Here is a 12,139-nt window from a genome sequence, read left to right as displayed (position 1 = left end):
GAGTTTGCCAAATCGGTCCCTGTCCCCATGAGGCTCACAATCTAATCAACCTAGCAGTATGTTTTTGAGTGTTGGAGGAAACCGGAGGAAACCCACACAAACACGGAGAAAACATACAAACTCTTTGCAGATGTTGACTTAAACCCAAGTCCCCAGCGCTGCAATGCCGTAACCACTAAGCCACCATGCTGCCCATGTTTTGGTGGTGACGGAAACCTCTGCACATCTGGTGACTGCTATCTCTTCCCCTCTGGTTTTCAATGCTACCTCTGTAATCCTGTTTGTGACTTCTAACTCTACACCTCTGTGACTGCTAACTCTACACCTCTGGTTGTGAATGCTATCTCTGCACCTTTGGTTGTGATTGCTACCTCTGCACATCTGGTTGTGACTGATATTTTTTTACCTCTGGTTGTGACTGCTACTTCTGACCATCTGGTTTTGACTACTATCTCTGCACTTTTGGTTGTGACTGTGACCTTTGCACCTATAGTTGTGATTGTTACCTCTGCACATATGGTTGTGAATACTATCTCTGTACTTCCGGTTGAGACGGCTTCCTCTGCCCATCTGGTTGTGACTGCTGCCTCTGAACCTCTAGTTGTGACTGCTGCCTCTGGACCCCTGGTTGTGACTGCTGCCTCTGGACCCCTGGTTGTGACTGCTGCCTCTGCACTCCTGGTTGTGACTGCACTCGATAAACTTTATGGACACTTACTGGACACTCACTTGTTTCGCAGTGATATTACATTTTAAAGTAAAGAACTGACTGCATTGAGGCTCATAGACACACTTTTGGACTTTTCTGGCTTATAAAAACCTGTGTTCAAAATAAACGTTGGGAACATATGCATGCTAAAATGCGTAATCTATGTAATTGGCTTACTGTGTTTGATTATTAATTACAGACGTGTTCACCCTTAACTTATTATAAGACAATCTGTTGATGCTCATATGGCTGCCATTCAATCATTGAAATAAAGAGTGAAGGATTTGGTGAGAATTTTTTCCTGTATGGAGCAATAGGCACCAGCCTTCTACATTTTTTTTTCAATTTTGGCTTTCCTCTGGATTACTTCTTTATGAGTTATAGGTTGTAATTTCTATGAACGTATGAATTCTCACCTTCAGCAGTCTGTGTATTAGAGCAGCACCCAGCCCCGGTGGTACATTGCTCTCGCAGAGATGACACAAGGCCTTCCAGCTCCTCCAGTCTGCTTAGAAGATCCTTAATATCTGGAGCTGCCGCACATCCACAAGCACGTCTGGGAATATTGATGCGATGTGTAAAAACTATCTGGTTTTCTCCTGTTAAAGTGGTTTCTTGATAATTTTTCTGAAGTTCCGTCTGTGGCTTCACTTCGTTTTCTGCCGTTCCTATAGGGTCAAGGTCAACAGAGCATAGGGAACCCATTGGCACTTTGATATTGTATACATGGTTAAACACTACTGGCTGGTTGTCCTCAGGCAAGGTGACGTTTAAGCCAGCGTCTCTTTTGTGTCGGATAACTTTTCTTATAAGTCCACAGTTCACTTCAGAACTCAGCATTAACAGGAGACAGGCAAACACCTGTATGGGATACCCCATGGTTGCGTCCTTATTCAATGTTAATTTTTGTGATTTTCCTTTGAAGTAGCAGTTGTATCCTTCTTTGTCTGTTTTCTCTCCCACGAAATTCTAAAGAAAAAAAAAACAATGAAAAATAAGGATATATAAAGAGAGGAAATAATAGATGAAAATTCCAAAAACGTTCTAAAACATTTACAAAGAAAAAACAGTGACTTGTAGATAAAAGGTTGGATTCTGTTATGTTTCAGTGAACCTGGGAGATCCCGTTGGGCTTCATGCCTCGACAATGGCTACATTCATTGAGAATTAATGACAATAATACGCCTGGCTCATATTTCTAATAGTTCATATACTTCAATGAGGTTATTCTTGGCTCCCACATACCATGCATACATTTACATGGAAGGGAATCTACTGAAAGCATTTTATATAAACACCTGTATATGGAGAACATGGCTCTATTTTCTATTCCGGTCTCCAGATCTTACTGTCTCCATTGTTTGGAACACCTTTGTATTTATGTCTGCTTTAGGCAAATTTATTTCATCTAATACACATAGGAGCCAGGAAACAGTCATCATAACACTATTTTCTCACTCTTTCAATCTTCGGTCTGTGATTCTAATATAACCTGCAGAGAGTAAGCATTAGCGGGATGCAGTCTGGACTAAAAAGCTTTACCTTAGTTAAGATTAAAAGGGATTTTTTTATGGGAATAATATATAAAGAAATCTTTAAGAAAATGAAATCTTTCTAACTAGAGATCAACAGATCTGAACTTTCCATTCAGGTTCAGGGTTTGGGTGTGTTTTGCTTGACCCAGACATATTCCCGGATTGGCCGCCAAACAGCCAATCTGGCAAATTGACACCCCTGGCCAACTAGCCATGGCTATGATTGTCCAGAGGTATCTGTGTGACCAATTACTGCCACGGCTAGTTGGCCAAGGGCATCAATTTACCGGATTGGATAATTGACCACCAATCCGGCAATATGTCCAAGTCGCGCAGGATGCACCCGAGCCTGAACCTAAACAGAAAGTTTGAATCTGCTCATCTTTATTTATAACTTTAAAATCTTACCAGTTTTAAACTTAGACACTTTCTGGACTTCCACTGGTCTGCACTTTCTGGTACCATCTGAACACCCATAAAACCTGGCTGATACTAGTCACTGCTACAAAATGTGATTGGCTGTGCAGTTGATAATGATGCAAAAATTGAGAGCAACAGAAAACCCTGGGTGGTGGCCACAAAGGTAAAGGGTTTTATGGAGTTGAGTAATGAGTCTTTCCTTCTTACCCAATAAGGACACTAAGAGACAAAAAAAGATGCCTATGGCTGGAGGTCTTGGCTAGTCCACGCCCTTGGTAGTTATTACCAGTTACTATGTATACTTTATTTCCCCTCTTGTGCTGCTATTGGGAAGTTTCTAAAAGGTTCTCCTGCACATTCTACCTCATCCTTGGGGGTCAGAGCATTGGGACACTTTGTTTTAAAGTAAGATATATCAAATTGAAGAAAAACAAAACACAGGTGTCGAATCCCGGACACTGCTATCCACAGACTAAATGAGGTGGCTGGAACCTTGATCTACAGAAGGGAGGAAAAACAACGGTGGCAATCCACAAAGGTAAAGCAAATAAAAGAAATTCCTCCAGCGAGACCACAAAAAGTCTGATGCCTTATTCCAAAACGATAAAAAATGTTCAAAAATTCTCAAATATAACTAAGGATGAATAATGTATTTGAAACACATCAATGGCGGCCTATTTTTGTATTGCTTGTACATTTTTTTATTATTTTGGAATAAATCATTGAACTTGTTATGGTCTTGTTGGGATGGAGGTACTTCTTTTGTTTACATCAAACTTATAAAGATGTGGACTTCTGATTAAATTCAGTGCATTTTTGGCTGCCAGTTTTCCACAAGGGTTTTTTTTTTCAGTTTTCTGAGGGTGCACTTGTTTAAAAGATATATGTAGAATTACTTCTTTGGAGACACTATACTTGGCTCTAGTGACAGGTCTCTGTCCTCTGATACTATGTCCTCACAGATGTAGAGTGATATCTGAGCTAACCTTCAGTCTTAGGGGTCATGTCTGAGGCTAGGGATTGACCTAGCTGTCATGTGTGAGTGAGGTCATCACCTTCAGACTGAAGGAACTAAAAGCACAACAGAGTATAGATTACCATGTCTGGAACCAAAGGGGCCTTTAGAAGAGGTATAGTTGGGTACGTTTAAATAAGGCACCTTCCAATTTTTTGTGGCTTAAATTGTAGTAAATCGGTCAGGCCATTGGAAATTTTTGTGATTTTTTTTATGCCACAGAACTGACCTGATTAAAAACATCAAGAGTTCTTGATGGGTTTCTCCTTCGTCATGCAATGTACTTCAAGGTCAATGACCTCCATGATGGGTATGAGCCTCTATCCCACCAATACATTGATAAAAGCTCATCCTTTCATTTTACACCTGAGCATACTGAATTCCATCTGTTATCACAGCAATCTTCACCATACACAAAGCGCCGGTATTCCTGCCTGGTATTTCTTTTCAATAAGGGTAATAATGTAACATGAGATGGATCCTTGAACTCTTTGTATACATAATAAATAACAAGACAATTCAGGCAGGTGAAAGGGATTTTGCCCTAATGATCAGTAAACTCTTTAACTCGCCCTGGCGTTTACTCAATAATGAAACCTTCTGACCGGGATTGATTAGCTGAAATTTTAGGAATTTATTGTTTGTATCCTTTGTACTCCTATCATTGGAAACATATGGCGTTCGGAGCGAGGGATTCTTTTCTGTTTTTGGAATTTTTTTGTACCAAAAACTTTTCTCGATTATAGTTTGGTAGGAATTGTTTTATGAAAGAGGCCATGGATGACAAATATATGAAGATTACCACAGTTCCGGTGCCTGAATCGATGAGTAAGTGTCCCCGGTTTATCATGATGGATTTTGATGGTAGATTTCCTAAGACTTAGTAAATAACCGGGTTGTTGTAGTGTGTTTAAACCTAATTTTAAAAGCTCATGAAATAAACATATAGGGGGACATTAATCATAGTGGGTCTCAGGTTCGCCTGTTTTTGCGCCTGGTTTGCTCTTCTTTTTGGCTCCTGATCTATGATGGATCTGGTTCTGGCTTAGTAAATGCACTTTGGATTTGTCGCATGTCCCATTTATTTGCGCCTAAATTAGCGCCAAATTTGGCGCAATTGTTAGATCTCATTTGTGAGCAATAATGAAAGGAGACTGAGAAAATGTGACAGAACGTTCAGGGCTTCATCTCTGCACCAAAAAAATATCATTATGATGCAAATGCAGGGACTAAATGTGACAGAGATGTAAAAAAAAAAAAAAAAAAATTCTTGCTGAAATGAGTCTTTTCCCTTTTTATTGTAATTTACATGAAATAGAGACTGATAATATTCTCAGATCTGTACAATAAGACAATAATCACTCCCAGAGATGATCCCATAGACAATGATGAAGTCGTTACTGGAGAAATTTTACATTTTAAAACTGCTCCGAAGTATTTTCCATGTTGCATAGAGGTTATTCTTCATTTGGGAACCTAAAATGTATGTTTTTAGTAATGAAAAGGGAAGTTTTTTTAAAGTACACCTGCTCAGAGCAGGTGCATTTTCTGCGCCTATTTTGTGCCTTTTTAGGCGCACTTTTGTGATAGATCCCGTGCAAACATCTGTTTAGGACGCACTCACTATGTCAGATAAGGCGCAGGGACTCAAAACCACTACGTGCCGAACTTTGCCGTGCGCCAGAAATGGCGCATAAATGCGCCTAATTAACGAGATGCGCCAGATTTTAGCGTTAAAAGACGCTCAAAACAGTCTAACTGACTATGATTAATGTCCCCCTACGTTCTATGTGAATCTAAGATCAGTTCCACAGAATTGTGATAGATTACATTTTGTGGTCAGTAAACGGAACATAAATAACGGCCAGGTATTACCGGGTACAAAACTATAGAAAGGCTGACAGGGCAAGTGGCCAGGGTCTTAATTTTCGTCTTAGAGTTTTATAGATGACCATAAACATTGTATGAATATTGGACGATTGTGCCATTTTCTGCAGACTCGATCAATAATCTGGTGTATGTATTGGGTTGACGCAAGGTTGACATGGCCCATCAGAGTTCTAGAAGATCCTCTAGAGGTCCCACAGTAATGGGTCCCAGGGGTCCAGCTGGAAACAATTTAACTTAGAAGCTATGTATTATGTATTTCTTTGTGGTCAACAGAGGGAGAGCCTATAATATTCTGGTTTGACACTAGAACTCAACTCTTTCTTGACAGCAGATATTAGTGATAAAGGTATTGATGAGGTTGGCAGGTTTTTTATTCTCCTCTTCCTATTGAACCTCCCATGCATATGAGGAATGTCATGGGCAAAGAACTGAGGGCAAGAAAGTGTTTTGCCAAAAATTTGTGATCAACTTTAGGCAGTGATCTAAATTCTTGGTCGTCGTAAAGGAACGGCTAACGACGTCAAACCGTATCCAACAAGTAGGGTCCTCTCATGTCATGCAGGATTATTCCTATTCACTTTTAAGTAACAGAGATTATTACCAGGGGACATTCGTTTGAATCAGTCACTGCCAAAATCCGGAACTGAATTCATAGCATCAGGGCTGAAATCTCCCAATAATCTCAGTTAATATTGAATGATAAATACACAGACCTCTCTCTGGAGATGTGCATTCTGGGAAGTATAATAAACATACTGCTCGATCATTAGGTCCATGACTATCTAGCTTTAAGCCTAACTTCTTGGAGCTTAACTAAACTGCTTGAGGAGCATTAGATGATAAGCTTATTGACCGCAGAATTAGGAGTTCAGCTCTGGAGGTTTAGTGAAAGATAAGTAATGTAATGTATTTACAAAGTTACTCAGCTCGTTATGTACATAATATTTAGCAATTTAGTGAATAATTGTGTAAATTCACTAAATGAAAAACACAGCCAATAACTTTTTGCCTACAGTAAGCTTATTGTATGATAAAAAAGATATTATTTATGTAATAATGGAAGTAATGCAGAGTAAGATGAGCTATAATTTTCTACTGAATACATTTCAGTTTCATGTGCTGGCATTCCCTAAGCATGGGATGTGGTGTGTGCAAATTCAGAGAATGGATTAAAAGACAAAAAGGATGAAAATCTATTCTTCCAGGAAATTGCGTCTGTGGTTATAATCAGTAAATACCATAACTGAGGTGCTTGATCCAGGGAATTAACTGAATTGCGATGAACAGAATCAAAAAATCCAATTTCCCCCAGGGAGCTGGTTAGCAGCCGATTTGCTGCATTTTTGTCTTACCTCCCCCGACATCAGTAAAGCCAGAACGTATGAAACTGATTGATTTTAACTACTTAATAGACGTTTAGTAGAGCTAAATCTTCCTTTTACAAGGTGATTCTCTACATACAAGCAGTAAGTTAATGCAGAAGGTTTCCATTCTATCCTATGGAAATTGTGATATCACTAATAAGTTTGCTAAAAGAAAGCTTCAGCCCTGGAACATCTACATATATGGAACAATGTAGCCTCTTTCTATGCAACTTAATTTTCAGTATTTGATTCTTTGTCGGCCTCAGGACCCTAAGAAGACATACCTTCTTTATAAGCCCTACTAGGATATATGGACCTCATAGAGGAAAGTTCGCTGCTTTACGAGCCAGAACAGAGACTGGCTCTGCGGAGCTTCACCGTTTGCAGAAGACTGGGGCCAACAATGTATCATATTTATTGGAATGTAATGAAATATCACATTTACACAGCAGAGAAGTGCTTAGAGGCCATGTTTGGCATGGATAAGAAGAGTAGGACTTGGGGTGATTGGCTTATAGTCCCAAGGTTAGGGAGGTACCTAAACGCTCTGCTGCCTGGGGCGAGTAATAAAGAATTGCGCAACTTCCGCCTCATCAAAAGTAATATATCAGGTTATTTTTTTTAGTAAGTTTTCCATTCAGCTTGTCACAACCATGGTGTCAGGTCCAGCTTCATAGCAGGTGCCTGCACCTTTCAGGCTGCCCATCATGTTTCTAAGGGTGGTGCCGACTGTTGCAAGAGGCTCAACTTGCCTCATGGATGGTGCACTCCAGCCCAGGATACTTTATAAAAGTGATTGTCTTGGATCATGACTACCCTTTTAGTTAAAGTAAATCTACGAGCAGGACACTTCCATGTTGCTCATTACCCACTTGGTCTAGCTCTGGTCTTCTATTTCATTTTTATGGCTTTGACTAAAACAAGACTTTTAAAGTTATGCAAATTAATCTGAGAGGCTCTGGGGAGCATCACTCTCATCGATTAATAATTCACTTCTCTTCACAGGTTTACTTTCCACCTCCTCCCTTTGTGTCCCGTCCATAGAACTCCAGCGAACTCTGGCGGACTTCAGCGCAGCAGCGACACCTGGTGGACATCAGGCGCACTACCTTAGTGAATCGCCGGAAGACCCGAACCCTCGACGGAGAACACGATGGAGAATCTGCCCCATCGTCTACGTAGGCCACATAGAGTGTGGTGTAGTCACTTGTCAATGAACGTGTATTACAATACTTGTAGGATGCACACAATGACACTTATGGTAAACTGGGAATAATAAGTCTCTCAAGTTCACCATCTCCATACAACCTTCTACATAATAACTTCCATTGTTACGGTGAACTTGTGGGTAACAGGAAAAGAATGAAGAAATCCATAGAATTTTATGTCACACAATGGGGCAGATTTATCAAGCTGTCTGAATATCAGAATATTTCTAGTTGCCCATGGCAACCAATCACAGCTCCCCTTTAAAATATTCATGAGCACTGGTAAAATGAAAGCTGAGCTGTGATTGGTTGCCATGGGCAACTAGAAATATTCTGACTTTCAGACAGCTTGATAAATCTGCCCCAATGTTGTCAAGGACAGGATGACTTGGAGAGGACAGAGTTTGATACATGACCACTATGCTAAGAAGGTCTTTGGCCGGAGTCATATTATACTGCACCCAGTCACCCCTTCCGATGTCTCCGAATATAATTCTTTCCAGATCTAATAATCAGACGCTACAGAAGACATCTCTGTTTGTTAAAACCGTTCCGGGATTTTTTCCGCAGCTTTACATAAATGATGAGCTGCACGCCCCGGCAATAGAATGATATTTCAGAAAACAATCAGCTGAGGCAATAATTGATGCAGTAGGGGGTTGATTAAATTAGGATCTATCACTTCCTGTAATGGCCTGGGGGCACTGAGATGTTTCAGTACATGCTAATTGCTTTTAATATCACAGAATAGATTTATACAAGCCATCGACATTTGCATGAAATAAAGACCGAGGAGGTAAAAACAAAGTATGTTCCCAATTTACCTAACCTCCTGCTGGACTTCCCCTCCAGAGTAATGACATTTCAAGCTGCTGTCTTTTCCAACAAGGAAGATAGATTTCCTAACAAACATCTGACCATCTGGCTTCCATAGTAAAAGCTGAAACGGATAACGATGGCTGACAGCTCACCTTTGTTCTACCCAGTGGGTTATATGCATTTTATCTATCTATGTATCCCATATCTATGTATCTATCTATCTACTAGTAGAAACAGCACACGGCAATAAGGGAGAGGTGGGTGCAGGCTCACTAAGATCGGCTCCAGATCCTCCAGGTAAACTACACGAAAGGTAAGCAGCACTCCAAGATGTCAGATGTCAAAAGGCAAAAAAGGTGATTTTATTCCATGTTTAGGAGTACAACATCTGCTTACCTTTCGTTTACTCTATCTATCTATCTCATATCTATCTATCTATCTATCTATCTATCTATCTATCTATCTATCTATCTATCTATCTCTCTTATATCTATATCTATCTATATATCTATCTAAAAGTAGAAAAAAAGCAGCACAGTCCTAATAAACGATAGTAACGGGTGCTATCCTTAACTCTCACCAGTCAGAGCCCAATAAATATCCAATAAAGAAAACGGCAGCACTCCAAGATAGTGAAAAACAAACTTGGTGTTCATTCCACCTTCAGCATCTATCTATCTATCTATCTATCATCTATCTCCTATCTATCTATCTATCTATCTACCGTATATACTCGAGTATAAGCCGACCCGAGTATAAGCCGAGGCCCCTAATTTTACCACAAAATACCAGGAAAACCTATTGACTCGAGTATAAGCCGAGGGTGGGAAATGCATTGGTCACAGCCTCCCCAGTATAAAGCCAGCCAGGCTCTGCCCCAGTGTATATAGCCAGCCAGCCCCTGCCCCAGTGTATATAGCCAGCCAGCCCCTGCCCCAGTGTATATAGCCAGTCAGCCCCTGCCCCAGTGTATATAGCCAGCCAGCCCCTGCCCCAGTGTATATAGCTAGCCAGCCCCTGCCCCAGTGTATATAGCCAGCCAACCCCTGCCCCAGTGTATATAGCCAGCCAGCCCCTGCCCCAGTGTATATAGCCAGCCAGCCCCTGCCCCAGTGTATATAGCCAGTCAGCCCCTGCCCCAGTGTATATAGCCAGCCAGCCCCTGCCCCAGTGTATATAGCTAGCCAGCCCCTGCCCCAGTGTATATAGCCAGCCAGCCCCTGCCCCAGTGTATATAGCCAGCCAGCCCCTGCCCCAGTGTATATAGCCAGCCCCTGCCCCAGTGTATATAGCCAGCCAGCCCCTGCCCCAGTGTATATAGCCTGCCGCCGCTGCCGGACAGATCGCACAGAAGATATACAGGGGTCACCGGAAAGGTGAGTTTAGATATATTTATTTTTTTGACTCGAGTATAAGCCGAGTTTGGGCTTTTCAGCACATTTTTTGTGCTGAAAAACTAGGCTTATACTCTAGTATATAAGGTATCTATCATCTATCTATCTATCTATCTATCTATCTATCTATCTATCTATCTACCATCTATGTCATATCTATCTATCTATCTATCTATCTCCTAACTATCTATCTATATCCTATCTATCTCATATCTATCTATCTATCTATCTTTCTGTAGACTGTAGGGCATGTATATTCTCTCTTTAGGCCCTGCAACCTAAACTATTCTGTGGTGGCCACAATAATTTGTTGTTGCCTAAAGTGAAGTGTGTACATGTAATGCTTACTCACAGAGGTAAGAGAACCAAGTTCAATGAACAAGCCAGTCAGCAGCCCACTGACAGGGCTCACAGGACAGAAACTCGTGAATCATTGTGCCTTTGTAAACGTGAAGCCATTTAAAGACAGGTTGACATTTGCCATGCAGATTTTGTCAGAAGCTTTTGTCACACACTCTATTAAAAAGCCATAACAGTAGGCTGGCTAATTTACCTCAGATTTACCAATATACTATTAATAGTTCTGCTGCTTTCTTGATATGTAAAGTGAAGCCTCCCGTTTCTTTTACCTCATCTGTCAGACATTCCTGACCATAAAATGGCTGCAGATGGAGGGTCATGTGATCTCTATCTGGCCATGAACAACTGCCCTGTCAGGACCTTATGATTGTATTCATGAATATAAGATTAAAGACATGGCAGAGTGGTTGTTCATAGACAGATAAGAGATCACATGACCCTCCATCTGCAGCCATGTTATGGACAGGAGTGTCTGGCTGATGAGGTAACAGACAGGAGGCTTCACTTTACATATCAATAAAACTGTGCAGAACTTTTAGCACATGTATATTGATAAATTACCTAATACCCCCTACACTTACAAAAAATATGAGGCCAACCCCTTTAAGTTTCTTCTAGAAATGGGCAATTTGACCCAATAAACCTGATATTGCTGTCTTTATACTACTGATGTATGACAGTGGCTTATACCCCTAACAGGGTACTAGTTACACATCATTTATATAATATCTGTGTGTTCGCAGCCAGGCGCTCAAGTTTCCTCCCAAGTTCAAAGATATACTACTAAATTATGTGGGTGTATATGGTAGGGAAAACAGTAAGCTTTTTCCATGAGTAAAACTCTATATAAATATCTTTGTGGCACAGACATAGCGAGCCTTATTACTTAATATCCACCTACACAACACGCCGGAGTTTTATTTCACCAACCACCAGGACGGAGTGCCAAAGATAGTAAGCAAGTGACAGAAATACTAAATATACTGCCTTACACATCAGACAGCAGCCGCCTGACATTGACCTCTAAGAATTCATCAAATCTTAATAATCGGCCTTGGATTTCCTGACCGGCGCAATGTCCACCTATTCCTAATAACTCGTTTCAGAGGAGGTGAGAATGATGTGTAAAAAGTTATTGAAGAATTTGTGCCGGCTCCCAAAACCGACGGCTAAGGAAGCATCATTTCCTTTTTTCCGAGCCGTTTTCCATCTGTGCAGTCCGTTACTACTCGCTGTGGTTTACCAAGAAATCTGCCGTCTACAGCAGAAAGGAATTGGATGAGAAGTCACCACATCAGCAGTAAAAGAGGAATATTACTTTTCTTTCTAGTTTTTATTTTACTTTTTTTTTTTTTCATCTTTTAGATTATGTAGGACAAATTAGCAAAAATGTTTCGGTCCTAATCAGTTAAAGACCTGGATGTA

General features: G+C 40.7%; 1 protein-coding gene across 3 annotated transcripts in view; it reads right to left on the bottom strand.

The window, feature by feature from the left end:
* TNC (tenascin C) overlaps positions 1 to 12,139 on the bottom strand; it is an 86,512-nt gene that overhangs the window by 59,052 nt on the left and 15,321 nt on the right. For all 3 annotated transcript variants that reach the window (XM_072125058.1, XM_072125060.1, XM_072125061.1), the window contains exon 2: positions 1,126 to 1,678. In XM_072125058.1, coding sequence (XP_071981159.1) covers positions 1,126 to 1,588 — 463 coding nt within the window. In that variant the 5' untranslated portion in view covers positions 1,589 to 1,678. The remainder of the gene's footprint in view (positions 1 to 1,125; positions 1,679 to 12,139) is intronic.

This window comes from Engystomops pustulosus, chromosome 9 (assembly GCF_040894005.1).
Source record: "Engystomops pustulosus chromosome 9, aEngPut4.maternal, whole genome shotgun sequence".
Classification (NCBI taxonomy): domain Eukaryota; kingdom Metazoa; phylum Chordata; class Amphibia; order Anura; family Leptodactylidae; genus Engystomops; species Engystomops pustulosus.
Note: the sequence above shows the minus strand (reverse complement) of the source record. Positions and strands in the feature narration are given on the sequence as shown.